The 19,906-nt window shown below is 57.8% G+C and overlaps 1 protein-coding gene across 20 annotated transcripts in view; it reads right to left on the minus strand.

Annotated features, from left to right (window-relative positions):
* The window catches only part of MBNL1 (muscleblind like splicing regulator 1), a 78,869-nt gene that overhangs the window by 51,031 nt on the left and 7,932 nt on the right, over positions 1-19,906 (minus strand). For 7 of the 20 annotated variants that reach the window (XM_067002759.1, XM_067002751.1, XM_067002756.1 and 4 more), the window contains exons 1-2: positions 19,461-19,615; positions 3,813-4,612 (exon numbers count right to left, since the gene is read on the minus strand). The exons of 1 other annotated variant lie outside the window; for it this stretch is intronic. In XM_067002759.1, coding sequence (XP_066858860.1) covers positions 3,813-3,986 — 174 coding nt within the window. In that variant the 5' untranslated portion in view covers positions 3,987-4,612; positions 19,461-19,615. Of the gene's footprint in view, positions 1-3,812; positions 4,613-19,460; positions 19,618-19,717; positions 19,859-19,906 lie in introns of those variants that run through there. 12 more of the 20 variants (XM_067002766.1, XM_067002761.1, XM_067002760.1 and 9 more) reach the window with 6 other exon arrangements.

Genomic DNA, 19,906 nt, shown 5'->3' on the forward strand with positions numbered 1-19,906 from the left:
GTAGCCAAGCGCCGGCGCGCAGAGCACCCGCCAGCTCCCAGGCAGAGAGGGGTGGCTCAGGCCGAGCCCGGCAGAGCTCACCGGGGCCGCCGGAGCCACGCGGAGGTCCCTCAGCACGACGCGCCGTGCCCCGCGTCCTGGCAGCGCGCCCCGCAGGAAGCTGGCTGCGTGCACAGGGGAAGCGCCTGCCAGCAGCGGCACTGGAACAGTCTGAACCCAGATCCCTCCTCTTCCCTCAGTGCTTTTGTAATTTCAAAAACGTACGGCTAGAGGAGGCAGCGGGGCAACCGAAGGGTGCGGCATGCACAGCAACTGCACTCTGCTCGCCTGGGTGTCCTCGGCGCACCCGCAGCCTCCCACAAGCTCTGCCCTTGCCACCCATCTCCCCTTTGTGGAGGCACCTGCCCCTCGGTGCTCAGGAAGCGACAGGTGACTCAGCTATCGGAACAGCTGATGCAGTTAACGCAGTTTCAGAAATGAATCCTACTTGGGCATTTTTTTCCAAGAAAAAAAAAAAGACCGATGTTTCAGTATCATGCTTAAAACATAACTTCTGCCGCAAACCGGTTTCCTGACTTAGGAACTCAACAGCTCGCTTTTGCTGTAGACACTTTGACAGACTTTTAGGCATCCAAATTTAGGAAGAAAATCTGATGGAATTTAAACAATGCAGAGCCAAAGCTAAGGCTGACCCAGCTTTAGCTGACAATTTGAACATGCTGCATAATCATGTGTGTCTTCAAATCCCCCTAAAGTTACCTGCAGGTGAGGTTATCGCGCACACGCTGACGTTGGTTAGCAGCGCCTCGAGTAGCCCCGCGGCGCCCCCGGGCCTGACCCGAGGCGAGGACTCACCGCAGGAGGACGGAGGCTGCTCGGACCGAGGCGGCCCCGACCTCCGGTGCCGCGGCCAGGCCTGTGCCCTCCCGTCAGCGGTCAGCTGCCCGTCCGTCACAGCGAGCCCGCAGCGCACGCAGGCGCCCTGGGTGCTAACAAGCGGCGCGCTGCAGAGACCAGCGGCCCTCCCGCGCGGACACCGCAGCCCTAGCGGCTCCGGACGAGGTGCCCCCCTCGTTCACGGCCTAGGCTGGCGTTTGTAACCCTGGCTTATTTTCCTCTTTTCTTTCTTCCCTGCGAAATGGAAAGAAAAGAGAACGTCCCCAGGCCGAGCGCTCCGCGGGTGCACCGTGCCGCCACCTAAACATAGCGGGGCACCACCTCCGGCTCACGGGCAGGGGCTCGCGCTCGGGCGCAGCTCCTGGGCGGCAGCGACGTGACAGCAGCTGCGGGCGCTGCGCTCCCCGGGCGCTGCAGCGGGGGCACGGCGGGCCAGGGGCCTGTAAGGAAAATCGCAGCGACTGAATTACCTGCCCTGTGCGCCAGGCACCACGCAGGAGCAGCCATTCAGTTAGCGCCAACACTGCTATCAGGCACATCTACAAGAAGTCGGTTCAGTGTGATGTCAGCTTTCGGGTGCACGGCTGCCTTAGTAAAGGTTTGCCTCTACGCGGAAGCACGGAACAGAGCAAACTGCCTTCACATGTCCCCACCAGAAACCTTCTAGCTTTCGGTAAACGACTCATTGACCTTTAAGAGCGGAGATAAATCTGGCACAACACTTCCCTAAGTTGTTTTTGCATAACATCTCGTGTTTGTGATAGCGCCAGTTACTTTGTTATGCTTTCCCCGCTTGTTTAGCTTAGCGCACACAAAAACCTGCAAAAACCTGAAACATAAACAAAACAACGACCGCCTGGCCGGGACAGGGAGCCTGCGCTGGGACACGGTCCGTTGTCTCCTTGTCGAAGGCACTCTCACACATTAGACAGCTCCTTAACTAAAAGGGTAGCAGCAGGCAGGAAGGAAGGAGGGGGGCAGGCGCTCAGCACCCTGCCCGGCTGCGCTCCTCCCGGCTCCCGCGGGGACCCGCGGCACAGGGAGCGGGGAGGCAGCCCCCGGGCCCAGCGCAGGCCCCTGGCGTTACCACAGGCACCCACGTACCTGCTGAGCGCTGCGTTTGTTAAACGCCGAGCTGGCCGGGACTCACTCCCGGCTCCGTTAGCTGCGCTGCCTTCACGTGGTGACAGAGCCCTCTTCCACAGGGCGTTCTGAAGCCGTGCAACAACGCCGACTATTTCCTACAGCCCTTAGCCACAGGCCTGGCAGCTCCTTACGGAGGTGATAATTACCTCCTTCGTTAATAGGATGGAAACGGAAGGAAGAACCACGCTGACGGGAAGGGCTCCTCCACGCCCTCGGCGCTGGTTTCTGACTGCCTCGGTAACTCCGGGACGCTGCCTTTCAGTGAAGCCCGGCGGTGTCCCGCTGCCGGCGGGGTGCCCGTGGCCATAACGCTGGTGCCTCAGTTTCGGCTGAATCTCCCCTGTGCAGAGCAGCAGCACGGCAGGGCCCGGCTGCACCCCGTGCCCGCAGCTGCCGGCTGCTCTCGTGCCCCCCACGCTGCGCCCGCACCCAGCACCACCAGCGGCCGGCGCGATGCCGCCAGCTCTGCCCCAGGCAGCGCCCGTGCCGTGCCCTCCGCTAACTCCTAGCGCACACCAGCACCGCATCCCCAGGCTTTAAAATGCTTTTTTTTCCTCCTGTGCATTGTAACGGCTGTCATTTTAAAAACAAAAAAAATAAAGAATACATTAACTAAAGCATTTCAACTGCCACACGCTGACACAGGCCGGGCGGTGGGGCTGGGTACCTGGGACCTGAGGACGCTCCGAGGGTTCGCCTTCCATCCAGATCTGGGAAGCTCGCATTTCCGAAGGCAGAGCGCTGCAGGATCTCTGCAAACCCCCTGCAGCCCACTTCCTGCCTGCACCAGCAACCTGCAGAGCTCGCTACAGCGCGCAGCTCCCCCTCAGCGCGCTCAGCAATCCCCCGCTCTGTGGCTGGCTCCGCTTCCCAGGACTCGGTCCCAAGAAGAGAAAATCGTGCTGCAGGACGACACAGACACGTTCTTGTTTCCCAACTTTTCATTTCAGTGATCCTGCTGAATTAAGGTACTGTTTGTGGGATGCGTATTTTGAACGCTAGCGTAATTCAAGTTGTAAAAGCCGAAGAGAAGGAGCTGGAAACCCACACGTTCAGCACCTATCACTGAAACCGCAGCTGCAGCGAAACAACAGCCCCACACGGAGAGGGCCCGGCTCAGATGCAGCTCCAAAAAGCCCAGCAAGGCTGCCAGCTCCCCGTGCCCATCCTGCTCGCCTGTCCAGAGGCACCTTGCCTTCTGCGGGGCGCTCTCCCTCCCTGAAACCCGTGCGTTTGCAGAAAGGAAAGGATAACCACAGAGTCCCGAGCACAGAAACACAACCGCAGCGTTCAGGGGCACCCAAATAACGCGAGATGGAAAACACTTCTCTAAGGTTCACTCCCCCTGTGCGGGGACACCACCAACCCACTTGCAGTTACAGGGTGGAAACTAATCATCATATTGCTTACGTGGTCTGTGCTATTAAAAACAAAGAATCCTCACAGTGACTTAGCTGTTTCTACGTGAAATGCCCTTTATTCTATCTACACACAGGGAATAATTTGGAGCCAAAGGACCAGTAGCTGTAGCCGTGCCGGACGATTCCAACCCTGCGAGGCTTATTTTCTCGTTATTCCCCGTTATTCCTTCCCCTTCCCCTGAGGAAAAGAGCAAAACAAACCAGCAAGCATCAATAAAAATAGCAGCAGCAGCAGACCTGGCTGCCGGCAGACAGCAGCGTCTCCCCTTCGGGCTCCAGGGTTTCTCTAGCTGCAACTGCCTCTTTCGTTACCCGTACGTCCTCGGAAATAATGTAACAGTTACTCACTTTCAATGAATCAAAGCAGGCGATTACGCGTCCGTTCTCAACTTGGCAGCTTTTCGATGGGTGTGCAAATTTACATTCCGTGTCCGGCCGCGAGCAAGTCCCTCTTTGGAACTCCCTACACACTTCCAGCGTTAGCCATTTTGTGTCCCGAATCGGCGTGACGCTCACAGCCATCTTTAGGCTTTACAGGTAGTTAAACTTTCCCACGCACCGGGCAGACAAGCGGCCGAACCGGGGGACCGGGAGCGATGACAGCGCCGCCTCCGGAGCGCCGTTGCCCCGCTCCCTCTGTAAAGAAGTACGTGCGGGAGCCGCGCGGTCCGACGGGCTCCGGGCCGGGCTCCGGGGCGCGCTCCGCCGGCGGTTCGCAGCGCGGAGCCGGTGGCGGGCGGCGGCCCCCGCTCGGCGGGGCGCTGGGTGCCGCGGGGCGCGCCGAGCTGCGTGCCTGGGGCCGGCCCGCGGCTCTCAGGCACCCATGGGCGCGCGGCGGGCCCGGGGCACCCGCGTGCCGAGGCGCCGTGCGCGGGGCGGACGTGTGCGGGGCAGCCTCCGGGCCGGCGCCGGCGGCTCGGGGCTCTCTCGGCGTCCCCCGCCGGGGCCGGGCGGCAGCGGGGGGCTCTCGGCGCCGCGCCCGCGGCCCGGCTGCGAGGAGGACGGGGGTGCCGGGGCTAGAGGCGGCGGGCGGCCGTGCTGTCGTCGCGGTGCGGCTGGCGGCAAGCAAGGCAAAAAGCGGCAGCGGCGGCTGCTCTAGCGGCGGTCCCAAGCAGCGGCAGAGCCGTCGGGGGCAGCCCGGTACCGACCTGCGGAGAGAAGAGACACGTTACACAGCGCCCCGCCGAGCGCGCCGCGCCGCCCGGCCAATCGCCGGCGGCGTTGCAGCGGGACGCCGGGCGGCGAGCCAATGGCGCGGGCCGTCTTATGCAAGGTCGCGCCTGTCAGACGCTCGCCGCCGCACGGCGCTGCCTGAGGCGGCCCGGCCCGGGGGGGGGGCACGGCCCGGGGCAGGCCGGGGGGCACCGCCCCGCCCGCAGCCGCCCCCCGAGCGGCCCCGGGCCGCCAGCAGGCCCCGCCCGGCCCCGGGCCGTGCCCCCCCAGCCTCCCGGTGCGGCCGGGGCCCGGCCGTGCCCACAGCCCCCCCGCCCCGCCCCGCCCCGCGCCGCCACCTGGGGCTGCCCGTCACGGCCCCGGCACCGCGCCCGCCCCCTGTGTCCCGCCCCGTCCCGCCCCGCCCGAGGCTCCCGTCCCGGGGCTCCGCCGAGGAGCTGCCCCCGGCCGGGCTGTGCTGCCCGAGGCGGCTGCGAACCGGCTGGGAGCGCCCCCCCCCCCCCCCCCCCCCCGGCATGGCCCGCACCGCACCGCGCCGCGCCGACAGAGCCAGAGCGGCCCCGGGACGCGCCCAGAGCCGCCGCCGAGGGGCCGCCGGGCACGTGAGGTAACTTCACCGCCGGCCACGGGAGCAGGCACCCCTCAGGAAGGAGAGAGAGACGCGCGGGGAGAAGGAACAGCTTACGGAAAGCGACAATGGGCGAACGCTACGCCTTGTGAACAGAGCCCAGGCTGCTCAAGCTCAGGGAACAGCACGCGTTATTCCCGGGCCGGGGTAAGCTGTCTGTCTGGAGCTGGACTAGGCACTACCGCAGGTGCAGCAATCCCGATCCCGTCGAGGTCAGTGACAGACACCTCCGTAACCACACGGACACGGCTGAATCTCACCCTCCCTTCCTCAGGCTGCCGGCTACTCGCTGAAAAGCGTTACTCCAAGGAGCTGCGATGCCTCAGAGGCAACTCTTCCCAACGTGAGGGAATGCCAGGTGCACAGTTTGGCAGTAAAGCTTCTTGAAGAAAAGTTGTTTTGTTGGAATTTATCTCCCCGAAAACATACCCAGAAATGTCAGCTTTAAAAATAGTCTTCTAGCAGAAACAAAGACCCACGTTAGGCCAGAGGTGGTCGATGTCTCCACTGAACAAACCAGAGGACAACATTAGTACAGGATCATAACTTCTGATCCGCATAAACTACTTTCCAAGCCAATAAAGGAGTCCCCAGTGAGCCCCAAATGCTATCAGGATACCACGGTCCGCATAAAACCAGCAGGTACAGCTGCTGTCTTTCCTGGGGTGTCTCCGAGCAGCTATGAGACACTGCAACAAATCCAGAGGGAGGAACTGTCTGTGAAAGGCGCTGAATAGTTTTTGGTTTGTTTTGTTTTTTAATTTATTTGCAGTTTATTTGGGGGCTGGCAGTTTCCAGAGTCTACCTACCAGGCCATTCCATCCCATACTAAAGGTTGCAACTGAATGCTGCAACATATATTTGGCCACAGCGTAACTTTGTATTCACTGATTGTTGGGAACGCGAAAGGACACAGAAATGAATACAAGTGAGGAAAACAAGGTTAGAAACACTGAAAGTGAATTAAAGAAGGATTCTCAGAAAAGACAAAGCAGATGTAGAGAGAAATAGCACTGAGCAGTCATTCCTTAAGAGGGTAACAGAGGTGACCTAGCTGTCCGCTGAGCAGGGTCACTGAAAATGATTAAGAAACAGCTTCACGAATTAATGGAAAAGTTACTTGAAAACACCTGAGAAAGTGAAACTAACAGGACAAGGACCACATGATTGTGGTGTCCGAGTTCTGATTAAATATGCTCAGTTTTTATTACTTCCCGCTACTGCCACAAAGAAATGTTGTGCAGCTAGGTTAATGGTGTGTTCTTCCTCCTCATTACAGTCCTTGACACAGAAACAAGGCATCCGAGCACTGCACTGGAAATTGCTCCAGAAGAGCCATTGTTTTTACTCTTCCTGTAACTGGGTTTGCTGGACGTTCCTGTCTTCTCTATCTCAATTCACACACGTCTCCTAAAGCAAGATGTATAAAGCTGGACAATCAGAGAGCACAACAGTACAGAAGAACACGGCAGTGAAGAACGCTATTTTTATGCTCACAGAAAGTGGAAGCTGCAAACGCCAGTCTCAATGACACGGGAACTGTCAGCAAGAACAGATAATTACACAACATGAATCCATCCTCATGACAATGACTCTAATGAGATAGGAAATGGAATAAAGTCAATATTCTATTTACACTGACGGTACAATCTCAAAGCTGGAAATTGCCAAATAGCTGTCTTTTAAATAAAGAAATACAGAAATTACCGACTGCCTTAGAGTATTTTCAAAACACCTCTGCCAAATGCAAAGTTTACCAATAACATATCTCAACATAAAATATGGAAAAGATACAGCAATTACTCCATGGCAGAACGGAGAGACGTAATTATAGCGCTGTCACAAAATTAAGCTGAAACAATGAGCTAATTAACATCTTGGCCCGTAACAGTGAAGGATAGGTTAAAGAGAAATAGTCTCTCGTCCACTCTGCTGCTGAGCAAACCAGATCTGCCTTGCAGATCTGTGGGAGCTGCGCCAGCTGTTCCGTGCGAGGGAAGCAGGAAGACCCCCCTCAGCCTGGGGCTCTGCACACCCCCGGGCAAAGCGGCGTGCGAGGGCAGCGCACGGAGCGGCCGCTGAGCGCAGTGCCCTGGTACGGGGCTGCCCCGAGGTACTCCCCAGCTCCCCCCCCCCAGCGCTTTGTGACAGAGCTTACTAAGCCTACAGGCACGCGTTAGCATTAAACTACAAAGCGAGCCCCACACCAGATTTGTGAAAAATCTGCCAACGTTACTTCTGTGACCCAGATATTTTGCATAATACACATAGTTTTAGTAGTAGTAGTATCAGCAGCGTTTAAAGGCTATTTCTGTACTGCTTCGGCTCTGACGGAGAAGCTGGGGAAGGCAGTGCCACCTCCCACTGGCTTCAGTGGGCTTCTCAGGCAGCTCCTCATCAGGCGTGTGTTTGTCTCAAGCACACTGCACAGTTTCTGAAACCATTTTAGCAGAAACACCTAAATGTGACGTTACGTTTGAACTTGAGGCATCCAAGCACACTCGGTTCATAAAATTTGGATAAATAGTAAGGAAAGAGGCAACATCAGGAAGTGTGTGCCCTAAACGCACGTGCACTACCACCTTGGGCAAAACAAGGCACTTTCTTGGAATCAGTTCTCCAAGCTTTACGTCCCTAACCACACTGACGCGACTCCCAACAACAGCCAGGTCATTCCAGCACTGACGTACAAATCCCACAGCCCAATCCTTTCTTACTTTAGATTAGAGTAATGCTATTTTCGAGTCAGAAAGTTATACTGCAAATTCCATAAACTCCCTTTTCCTTAAAGAAAATATGGTTACAAATTAGCCACTACTACTACAACTAAAAGACTTCAAAATAAAGAAACATGCCTATTGAAATGTTTCTTTTTTTTTCTGGTGTTTTTGTGATCTATCGTATGTATCAATCTCCTCCTCAAAACTGGCAGTACTTCACATTACCTGAGAGCATTAAATGGATGGGTACTAATAACTGAGAATAGGCAAAGGTCAGTGTCTGTCTCTAGGCCAGCAAGACGTGCACATTAGCTACTGCCCTGCTCTCTCGACTTGTAAGCCAGAGACACAAAATGGCAGGAAGGACTCCTCTGCATTAATCCACTTTGCTATTGATTTATGTACTACGACGCACCCACGTACCCATCCACAGCATTAAAATTGCAACTATTGTTCCTGGTAGTAAAACCATACCCATATTATAATTCTTTTACCATAACATTTACATAATATATGGTACAAATAGGCAGTCACGTATTTTCCTGGGAATTACAGGGGAAATTAAACCACGGAACAAGGGCCATTTCCCAAGCAAGTCTGAAAGGAAGCGTGTATCTTTAAAAACAAAAGTAATCCAGTGATTTACCTTACAGCTCTGAGAAGTATTTTTCAATTGAAATAACTAAAAGCTCTTTTATTAACCAGAAACGAAACAACCAAAAGCTGTAAGAACCAAAAGCTCCTTCTGTTGCCACAACAACAACAAAACCCGATGCACTTTCCAAAAGTAAAAAAGTTACTCATTAATCAGCCTCTCGCGCACTGAAGCCGTTCTGTTTGATTAGCTGCAAGCGGCCACACGCCAGGGGCTGTGGGGACCGGCGGGATGCCCTACGCGGACGGAGCGGGGGCTCCTGCACACCTGGGGGCTGCCCCGGGGCAGGAGGGTGACGGGCACGGCTGTCCCGTTCTAGGTAAAAAAAGCTTTCTTCTCTCCCCCCTAGCTCACGCAGGTGACTGATTTTTTAAACGCTTGTTATTCCTCCTGCCTGCTTCAGGGGGACGGGGACGGAGGTGCCTGCCGGTTACACACCCGGTGTTAGCAAGAAGGTGCAGCAAGCAGAGTTTTGGGGCGTCTTCCTCCAGAGCACGGCCATGTGACACGCCTCGGGACAGAACTCCCGCAGCTGAGGCTCAGAACCGGGAGGTATTTGTAACCGTGGTGGGAAGCGTCACTGCACGCCGCTGAGAAACCCTTCCGCAGCGGCAGTGACCTGCCACAACACAGGGGTACGCACACGTGTTTCGTATGAGACACGTCAATACGGGACGTGGGTACTGACACCATCCACAGTAACTCCTACAGAAATAACAACCCCTACAGAAAGAAAGCCGTGTCCGTGACTCGGCAAGGGAAGCAGCCGCTGCCTCTAACCCCCAGTTCAGCTGGGGCTGGGGCTTTCAGGGAGGACAAGCAACCCGGAGGCGTTCTCGCTGCGAGATGCGGCAGGCACCCGGCCTCGAGGCCTCTCTAGCTACTTCAGTGCGAAGGAGAACGCGTTGGCACCTCACTGCGGCCACGGCTCTAAACCGAAGCGGCACGTTGCCCCGGGAAGGGTCCCAGTCCCAGCACCACACACGCGCCGTTTGTCGCCGCCCTTCCCACGGCTGCGCAGGGCAGCTTCCTCCCGCCGCAGGACGGCTGCCTGCCGGCACCGGGCACAGCGGGGCCGCCGGCCTGGTGAGCACCCGAGGGCCATGGCACACAGGCTGGGTGCTGACGTGGCCGTTTCACCGCGAGGAGCCTTGCCTTCAGCCGGCGAGCCTCCCTGCTCAGCTCTGCTCCCCTGCCCACCCTTCCCTCGCGGTGCCTGCCGGTCACCGACTCCAGATGTCACACGCCCTGCCCCTGCGCACAGTCATCGCTTTGTCACGGGATTAGCGACGAATTAGGAGCCTGGATGCAACCTTCAAACCCTTGCACGCGCCGGATTAATTAGCGAGATCAAATCTGAACTCAATTACCAGGCATGCCGCTCGTGCCACCTCCCCGCAGCGCCGTGCCGCTGCTCCCCGCTCCAGGTCACACCGCGGCTCCGCTGCTCCCTGCGGAGGACGGGGCACGGCCGGGAGCTCCGCACGCCGTCCCACCAGCCGGGAGCTCCGCACACTCGTCCTGCCAGCTGAGGGCTCTGCATGCCGTCCCGCCAGCCGAGCGCCTGCCGCATGCCCGTCCGTGCGCCCCCCCAGGGCACCCAGCGCCGTGCCCGGCCTCGCCGTGCGTCCAGCTCGAGGGCAAACAGAGCGGGATGCGCGTACAGATAACAAGGAACGCGCCACAGGCGGTTCTGCTTTCGGCAGCAACTTATGCTCCGATCCCGACAGCCTGGGCACTTTCACTGAGCACCGGGGTGGCAGCGAGGCTGTGACGGCCGCGTGCCTCTGCCACAACGCGGGGTAACGACAGGGGAGCCGCGACGGCCCGGCCGCTGCTCTGGCGCAGGGCGGCGTGCAGCCTGCGCGGGGGCACCCTCCGGGAGGCCCCAGCACCCCGAGGGACGCAGCCCCGGCCGCAGCGCCCAGCCCAGCCCCGGGTTGCCCCTCCGCGCGCCCGGAGGCAGGGCAGCCTGCAGCAGCCCGCGCGGTCTGAGCGTGGGTCGCAGGGTGGCGGCGGTGCTGGGGCCGCTCCCGCGCCCGCTGCGAGGTCCGAGGGAGCGCCGGCAGCACTCCAGCTCACAGCTGTCCCTGTCCCAAAGAAACCCTGACCAGAAGGCAGAAAGCACTCTATTTTGAACACGTTCCGGCCTTACATTTAATTCGTAGCGGGCATATTCTTCCAGCATAGCAAAAAGTTACACAACTTACCAGAAAATACAGGGAAACTCAAACAATGTATGTGTTACTTACATAAACATCTAAATGCTACGCTTTGCCACCACCTGGGGTACCTGTGATAATTCTCATGTGTTAATGCGAGAGCAAAACAGATTTGTGTGCACAGCAAAACCGAGTTTGGCAGAAACTTGCCTTGACTGAGCAGAAGATCCCTTCGAACCCAGTGCCCAGGAGCACAGAACACTTGTTGATGTGACCCATTTCAACACGTGAACAACCTCAGGCAAGCTAAATAAACGTGTGCCTTCAGATAGCAAGCTAAAGCTCCAAATCACTCAACAGTAGCAAGAAGGAATAAGAAGAACCGTGAGACTACACTTCACTCTGGGAAAGAAGCGCAACGTCTCTAAGGCCGTCTTTTTTAAGATGGGCAAGTCCTGCGCCAAGCGCTCACCGCCCCCGGAGCTCGGCCCGTCCCCTCCCCGCACGGGTCGCTGCGGCCAGGGGCACGCGGCGTGGCGCAGGGCCCACTGCCCCCGCGGCTGGCACGGCGCTGAGCGAGCCTTCGGCCTCCGGGGCAGAGAACACCCGGTGATTCCTCGCTGAAGCCCGCGAGCCCTCCAGCCACGTTCCAATTAATGCTCTCCGCGCTGCGCGGCGATTTTAGAGGCTTGCATAATACCCCAAACATCCATCATAACTGTCTGCCTCCACTATTTTTATCAGCTTTCCCCTCGTATTTCCCACGTGGAAGATTCCTCTCTGCCCTCTGCTCAACATCTCAGTTTACCTCCTCTTTCAGTAACACCTGTGCAAGCTGCCGAAATCGAGCAACGCAGTGAGGCACCTTTAAAAAAGCTCAGAAAGATTACTGTTTTCCTCAAATTCTCACTCTTACCTCTAAAAACTCATTTAAAAATAGTGAGTACGAAAGTTAAAAATCCTAGTCATAAAAAAGACAGAATATTTGAACAGAGCTTCTGAAAAGATTTAAGGAAAACAAAGTAATTTCTACACTTACTGAGACAAAAGACAGAATGCTTACAAGTTGTAGAAAACAAAACAAAAAAACCCAAAGCAATAATTCTGTCATGCAGAAAAATGAGTGAAAAAAGTTCAAATTATGGCACTTGAGATGCCACCATTAGCTGTATTTAATTAGAAGAAAGGAGCAGAGCTGTGCCTACTTTCCACAAAAAACCACATCATAAAGGTTAATTTATGGAATATATGGGCACAGATAAACACAGGGGCTCAACAAAACGCTGATAAGCAGCAAGGTATTTTTCCAGGGTCTTTCTTCTACGCAGTTGGCACAGCTATGCCATAAAAGCAAGCGTCTGCACCCCCAGAAGAACGTTTTTAACTGTTACACATCACAAGCTGAGGAGCACATAATTGCATTATTAATGTCACTGATTCACTACCTTTTCTTTCCCACTGCTTGGGAAGAAGTCTCAAAGTCATTTTAAGTTCTGCCTACGTACCGAGTACTGAAGGGTTCCCACATAAAACCGCATATAGAAAGGACTGCGCTTAAAAACAAAGGCAAATACCCAAAGACAGAAACGCCGTTCAGGCACTAACGAAGCTTCCAGACACGGGAAGGAGCATTTTTTTGTTTGGATTTTTTTCTTCCAGTTTCTGAGAGTCGCAGAAAAAAACCGACCGGTCTATTTCTGCTAAGCAAGGCAGGCCGTGTCTGTCGGCCCGTGGGGCTGGCAGGACCTCCCTTCCCGGGAAGGCAGGCGGCACAGCCCCGCCGCAGCACGGGGCGCAGCAGGGAAGGAAGGGCAGCGCTCCTGGGGGCCGGCTGCAGGCCTTCGGGGCCGCCTCTGTGCGGGCAAAACCAGGCAGACGCCTGACCCCAGCTCTCGGGCACGTGCACTCACTCACACGGGCACGTGGTGCAGTTGGGGGGTATGCTGCTTGTTTGGTTGGGTTTATTTGGTTGTGGTTTGTTTTCTTTTTCTCCAGCGAATCCTGGCCTCATTACGGTTGCCTTCAGCTTGGCAACCTGCTTGGAAAACCTGACAAATGCACCCGCTCCATCGAGCTTCCCCAGCCTGACAGACTCCTCGGTACGCACGGGTAAAGAGGGATTTACGGGCTCGAGACCTCGGATATACCTAGACCCAATTCCCGCAGCAAGCTCCGCTCTCCCCACCAGCAACTGCCCCCAGCGGGGGAAGCCCACGTCGGGCGAGGAGCGAGGAGCCCTGCTCCCGGGCACCGCCCCGGGCCCACCGCGGGCCTGGGCTGCGGGCTTCCAGGCTGCGAGGCCTCGCCGGGCCGCGCGGGCGAGCTGCGGCCGCTCTGCCTTTTTTAGAAGGAACGATTCCCATTAACTTCTCTGGAAGGAGGACTGGGCCCGGAGCCCAAAGCTGGACTGGGTTCCCAAGCCCTTACTCAGCCTCCCGAGCCAGGCCGGCTCTGGCGGCAGGCAGCAGCAGCACAGCACGGCGCGGAGGCACAGCCCCAGCCACCGGACATGCGGACAGGGCTGCAGCGGCCCCGGCCCCGCTCAGCACGGCCCGGCCCGGCACAGCACGGCACGGCACGGCACGCTGACGGGGGCTGCGCAGGGAGCGGCGCCGTGCTTCATGCGTGCGGCACCCAGCAGCGGGCACGCGCTGCTCGAGCGCTGCTGTGCCTCAGCGTGCGGTGCACGCAGAGCGAACGCACGTGCCATCGCGCTCCTCAGGCAAGCGTGAGCTTCCACCCAAGTCTGGCAGTGTTATTTACGGTGTCTGCAACATTTTACTTCTCTTTCCAAAAAATACCTGCTCTAAGTTCAACCTCAAGGCCTGTTTTGCTTTGCCAAATGATCCGTGACTGTCTCATGACTTATTACATTGTTATCATCACTGAGCTTAATAAACAGCGCTGCTAAGTCTATTAATCTGCTAAAACACCAAGTCTGAAACCGTAGAAACAAAACGTCTTACTACGAGATACATAAAATGTGGTACAGTGAGATAAGGGAAAATTCAGTGTGCGCTCTTCTTTTTTTTAGGCAACTGCGAGCAAGACGGAGGCACTTTCTGTAAGAACCAGCTCCGAATGTAATGTTAATGGCAACTGTTTAAGTGGAGAAAAAAATTCCTTTTATGACAAGTATGTAACTGAAAAAAAACTTCCTTTTACAACAAAAGCCTCTCTCGGAGGCAGGCAGTAAGGTGTGCTTCCAGCAGAAAACCCCAGACTATATTCTGAAATTTCACCTGCCACCTGTAAACTCAGACAAAGAACCGATAAAGTGAGGCAAACCCCGCTGGGCTGGCTGCGGGGAATCTCACTTCTCGAAACGGCGAGTGACACGCAACGCAGACTTCAAGCTGTCCCGTGCTTCTTTCTTTTCGCTGTCCCCAAGCTCACTCCGAGGCAGCCACCAAGGCGTACAGCGTGCACACTGACGCCCCAAAACGGCGGCAGCGCTTGGTGTACATGCCACGGCGCCACGCTGGGTGCGGCGGGGCGCTTTCCGCGGTGCCCGCGGGCTGCCCGGGGCCGGCTGGCGCCCTCCCGCCTCCGGCTCTTCCCCGCGGCAGCAGCGGCTCGGGCTGGCCCCGCGCCGCGCCGTGCCGGGCCTAGCGCTGGCATGCACCTGGCTCACTGAAAGGGGAACACGGCTGCGGAAAGCTCACGTAGTTTGGGTTTACTCTGTCCTGGCTTCCTCAGATTTTCTGCATAATCTGTAGATTCGAACGCAAATTAACTCGGAGCGCACTCCTTCGCAGCCTAGTGACACAAGTGTGTCTTTAGCTTACAAACTGCTGCCGTTGCCTCTAATTAATAGCAAACAGCAATCACCCCGTTGAAAACCCAAGCTGCATTTAGTGAATACACGGTTAGGCCTTAGCAAGAGCTAAGGGGTTAGACCTACCGCAGCCTTTTTTTCCTTTAGAGTACGTTAAGAAGAGAGCTCTCCCAGATACCTAAACAAAGGCATTTTAGAAGGTAATAGACTCCTGTACCATAGGCACTTCATTTGAACCATGGGCTGTTTCACTGGGTACAGCTGACAGCGTGCAAACATTTTCAAAAATAATTGATACCAGAGGAAAAGCGATTCTCCTGATCCAGAGCTGGACTTCACTCGGAGGTCAGCACCCACCAAGCCCCACGCAGCCATCACACAGCCCGACAGGCGCGGCCAGCCTCACGTCTGTCGACCTGTACCTGCCCCGGTGGTGGCCAGCGGGGGCTGAGGAAGAGCTTTCAGGTCAGCCTCCGAGGCAGAGGAGTTACTGCTGCCCCCGAGCGGAGCACGGCAACGTGCAGCAGGAGTTACTCCTGCCTAACGGGAGCTGCCGCTGGCTTTGCTCTCCAGGGGAAGCCGGGACAGAGGCGAGCACGCGGCACCAAGCGCCGCAGGTGGGATGGGATGGGGTGGGATGGGATGGGATGGGATGGGATGGGGCAACACTGCTCGCTCACTCCAACGCCCGGCCAGGAACTAAGCGCCATCACGAACCACCGTATGCACGCCCCTCACCTCCCAGCTCTCTGTACTGCAGGTGTATTTCGTTGTCTTGCGATGTACTCGAGTTTCTCCACAACTGTGGTACAGTTTTAATGGTCCTTTTCTCTTCCCTTGCAAATTGCTCCAAACTTTCGCTGACAGGACGGGAATTGCATCGCACACACTCGTGGCAGAGCAGGCTCCAAACGTCACCAAGGACAGCAACAAAAAAGCACTCACATGTTTATCCTTTTGGTAAATAATTATGGGCTCATAGGAAGGAAATGTTGTTTACTTTGCTGCATTACTTGGGAAACTGAGTTTACAATACGTAATTGTTAACAAAAAATCTGGGGCAACTGCTCTAAGCCCCAAGAAGCACAAGCAGTGGAGGCTGCCGTGTCCGCCGGCAGGGAACAGCCACGGAGCCGCGCGGAGCCGATGGGGGACGCTGCACAGCGAGGAGCCGCCAAACCTGGGGCAGGCGTCCCACCCAGACCTCTCTCCTGCGGCTGCTAGCGTACAAACTCACTCATCGAAGCCCCGGACCCGCACGCTGCAGGGATCCGGGCCCTCGTGCGGTGCCTGTGCGCGGCGGTGCCGTGCCACGAGGTGCTGCAGACCCACCCCATCGCCAGCAGCTGGCCACCGACATGAGCGTCCTTCCACACTCACACTGGAAAACCCTCAAAAATACACAAAACAGAGCCACAGTAAAACTTCTTCTTGACAGCAGTGGCAAGATGTTGTTGATAAATGCTCATAATTACAGAAGTCATCCTCAGCGTGGGCAAATATTGTAAAAAAAATAAACAAAACTGACAACAAAAGGGAACAACTTTTTATGCAGCTTTATCTTAATGAGCTGATCTTTGTTCACAGCAAAATTACCTTTTCATGGCATTTGCATTTAAAATGTGCATAATGCAAAGGAAAACACCTATTATGCCTTTGAAGGCAATGAATTGTTACTTGAAGGTGCCTGACATAACCCAATGTGTGCCCCTTCCTCGGTGTTGGCTCTGGCAGAAGAACGACGGCCACAGTTTATACGCACAGCTCCCAGGCAGCAACCACCCGCTGCGCCGGGCATCAGGAGGTGCTAAGGCTCATCCTCCTCATCACGGGCATCCCTGTGCTGCTACCACCCCTGCGCTCACTCTGAGGAAGCGGAATAAAACAAGTCCTTGAAGGAAATAAAAATAGAGAGGATGCAGTGAGGTAACGCGGCGCAGCTTGGCCGCTATACAAAGGCCACAGGGCGGTACATCTATCGCCCGCTAGCATTCCTCGCAGGACGGGCTGCAGCGAACTGCGTTACCGCCTCCTCAGCAGCAGCCCCTGCTTGTGAAATCAGGCAGGCGGCACTTCCAGCGCCCCTCTCACACGCAAACGGGTCAGGCCCCAGAACCCTCCATACAAGAGGGGTTTTATAAGAAAGCAACAAGGGTACGGGCTGCTTTCAAACGTGAGTCGACGTGGGATATTTGTCACGTAGGGGCTAAAAAATGTTGGCTTATTCAGTCCTTGGCTCACCACAGGAAGCAGAATAAAGTTAAACTCGGTAATTATTACTAAGTATTACTAGTAAACGATAAACAGCATCTCTGACTTCATGAAGTGACCGAGGACTAGGATCCGAGAGGTGGAACGACGCACGGGAAGCTAAGCTTTCCCCAAAACTGAAAACGAAAGCCTGCACCTCAGGTTGAAGCAGCTCCTTTCACGCTTATTCTTGACTACTTTGTTTAAACTTTCCAAAGCGGGACGAATCAACATCAGCTCCAGTTTAAAGAAAGTCATCAAATTCCCCTGAGACTTTTCCATGGAGTCCCAGACCTGCAGGCACAGACACGCCACCCCCGCGCAGCCCCAGAGAGGCGGCGTGGCCCGGCGCTGCTCCTCGCCCCGGGGCCAGCCCGTAGAGGGGCCTTGGCACAACCGCCTGGCCACGGCGCCCTGCTGCCTTCCCGTTCGAGCACCGTGCTCAGAGCTAGGTTTTGGGGATCTCCCGCGTCCGACCGACAGGCGCTGGGCTGAAGGCCCCCATCCCAGCACCGCACACCGCGACCCAGGAGGAGGGCGCCCCGCGGCCACGTCTGCCCGCACAGGAGCGGAGCGCGCAGCCTGTTCTGCAGCCAGGCCATCACACGCCAGGGAAACGTAACGGTGAAACTCCCCGCTTCCACCAACCAAACTGATTTGCTGATGCTCCTTACGGGAGATGCTACCTGTGAGTACCTCTGTTAATTCACCAGACTGAACATCCAGACTCTTTCTGCCACGAGGGTGAAGCAGGGTGGCCAATCTGCCCAGCAGGCTAGGGAGCGCAGCGTGTCACCAGGCACACCTGAACGCCCCTTTTCTTGTGTTTGCAACAGAGATTTCAAACCAGAAAAAAGAAACACAAAGCTTGTGCCCATCCGGCACGTGGCTCAGCTGTACTTCACAACACTTCTAAGAAAATGAACTTAAAGGAGGATTTGCTGGGTAAATGAAAAGAAATTACTAAGCACCGCTGTTCCCACCGCAGGGAAACGCCAGCGTTGTGAAGTGGATGTATGGAAGCGATATCCTCGGTGGCCGCTGACGGGAGCTTTTACAGAACGGCTTCTGCACTGTTTTGCGACTCGAGTGAATTACAAATTACTCAGTTTTACCCATTCATTCATCTGCCTCATAGTACAACTAAGCATCCTTGGACTCAGATCCTCTCCTGCCAATCAAAACAAAGCGAATGAGACAACAAATAAGCCCTGTGATTTCTCTCTCACGTATCAGACTAAGAAATCTGTTGCCTGTGCATCTTCTCTCGGTACCCAACTAAATAACAATTGCAGGATCCTGTGCTTTCGGTTGTCATGTAAGCTAGGCAGAGTCCACAACCACCATAAATTCATACACACAACATAACAGGATAGTATGTTTTCAACGTCGAGTCTAGAGACTAACTGCCTATAAAGCTTGAACGTTCGATAGCCATCACGTATTTATTTAAGCACCTTTTACTCACGCTCAGCCTAGCATGGCAGTTCTGCAGCTCCAAAGCCTGCCCTCCAAACCCAGGGAAGCCCCACTTCGTTTTACAGCGCCTAGCCGACACCTGGCCTGACGCGAGCTGAGGAAGGCTGCGACAGAGGCCTCAGGAAGCGCAATGCTGCAGGCGGGGCGCTCAGCTCGGCGCTCGGCACCCCCCGGCCAGCGGCCCCAGCCTGCAGCAGGCTGGCGGCAGTGCCTGCCGCTGGACCCGCGCCCCCCCGCCAGGAGGGCAGCCCGGTGCCGCCGGGCCCGGTGCCACGTTCCAGCCTCCAAGCGCCGGGGGCTCGACGCCGCTCTCGGCGACGCCAGGAGCGAGCTCCTCTCCTGGAGGAGCTGGGCTGGGGAGGCCCAGCGCTCCTGCCTCTGCCTGCTCCTCTCCTTAACCCCTCCGCGGGTAATTACGCGTTATGCAACTCGGCTCCTTGTGGCTCTGGAAGGCACTGTAATTTCACGGGGCTCCTCTTCCCCGTGGCACTAAAGAGGGAGCCCAGTTCCTCACCGTGCCGCCGCTCCTCGTTTCCTGCCTCCCTCCCGCCACCTCTCCTCTCTCCACCTGCTCCCGCGGCTTCACTTTCTGCACTGCTCCGTTTGTCACCCGCGCCCCTCCGCTGCTGCCCCGCGTCCTGGGGCCCAGTAAGCACCCCCGGCGGAAGGCAGGCAGGGCTCGCAGCTCTCCTCACCCAGCGTTTCACACCGACCGCGTCCCCGCGCCCCCCTCCCGCGCCAGGCGGGCACCGTGACGGGCTGCCCCGCGGGCGGCCGCCGGGTGAAGTTCGGCATTCCTCAACTTTCCGCCCCACAGGAATAACGGCAATAATAACAGCAACAACACCGCGAGGAGGAGGAGGAGGCCGGCAGGGAAGGGCGGCCGCGGCGCCCCGCTGCCCCCGGCCCGCCCGGCCCCGGCCCCGGCCCCGGCCCCAGCCCCAGCCCCGGCCCCAGCCCGCCGCCACCCGCAGCCCGGGGCCGCCCTCAGCCCCCCCCCCGGCCCCCGGGGGCCCCGGCCCCGCGCCCCCGCCGAGCCGCGCGGGCCCCTCCCGGGCCGCCGCCGCCCCTGGCGGGCCGCCGCTGCGGGCCTGGCCGCGCCGAGCCGGGCCGAGCCGCGCCGTGCCGAGCCGTGCCCGCGCCGCGCTCACCTCTGTCATGCCGGCGGCCCGGCCCGGCGCGGCGCGTTGGGCGGCGGCGCGGCCGAGTCACGGCAGCATGGTGGCGGCGGCGGTGGCGGCGGGCGGTGGCAGCGGCCCGGGCTCCCCGCGCCGGCCCCGGCCCCGGCCCCAGCGCCCGGCTTCCGCCGCCGCCCCCCCGCCCGCCCGGAAGCGCGGCCCCGGCCCCGGCCCCGGCCCCGCGGGGTCCCCGGGCCCCTCCGCGGCCCGCCCCGGCCCCGGCCCCTCACCTAAGCCGCCCGCGGCCCCCGGGAGCCGGGCGAGGCGATGGCGCGGACGAGGTAACCGGCGGCGGCGGCGCGGGCCCCCCCTCGGCGGGGAGCGGCCTGCCTCATCCTCCCCGCGCCGGAGCGCCCCGGCGGCTCATGAGTCACGGTGCGGAGCCGCCGAGCACACGTGCGCGGCCCCGCGCGGCCGCC

The sequence above is a fragment of the Anser cygnoides genome, chromosome 9, assembly GCF_040182565.1.
Source record: "Anser cygnoides isolate HZ-2024a breed goose chromosome 9, Taihu_goose_T2T_genome, whole genome shotgun sequence".
Lineage (NCBI taxonomy): Eukaryota > Metazoa > Chordata > Aves > Anseriformes > Anatidae > Anser > Anser cygnoides.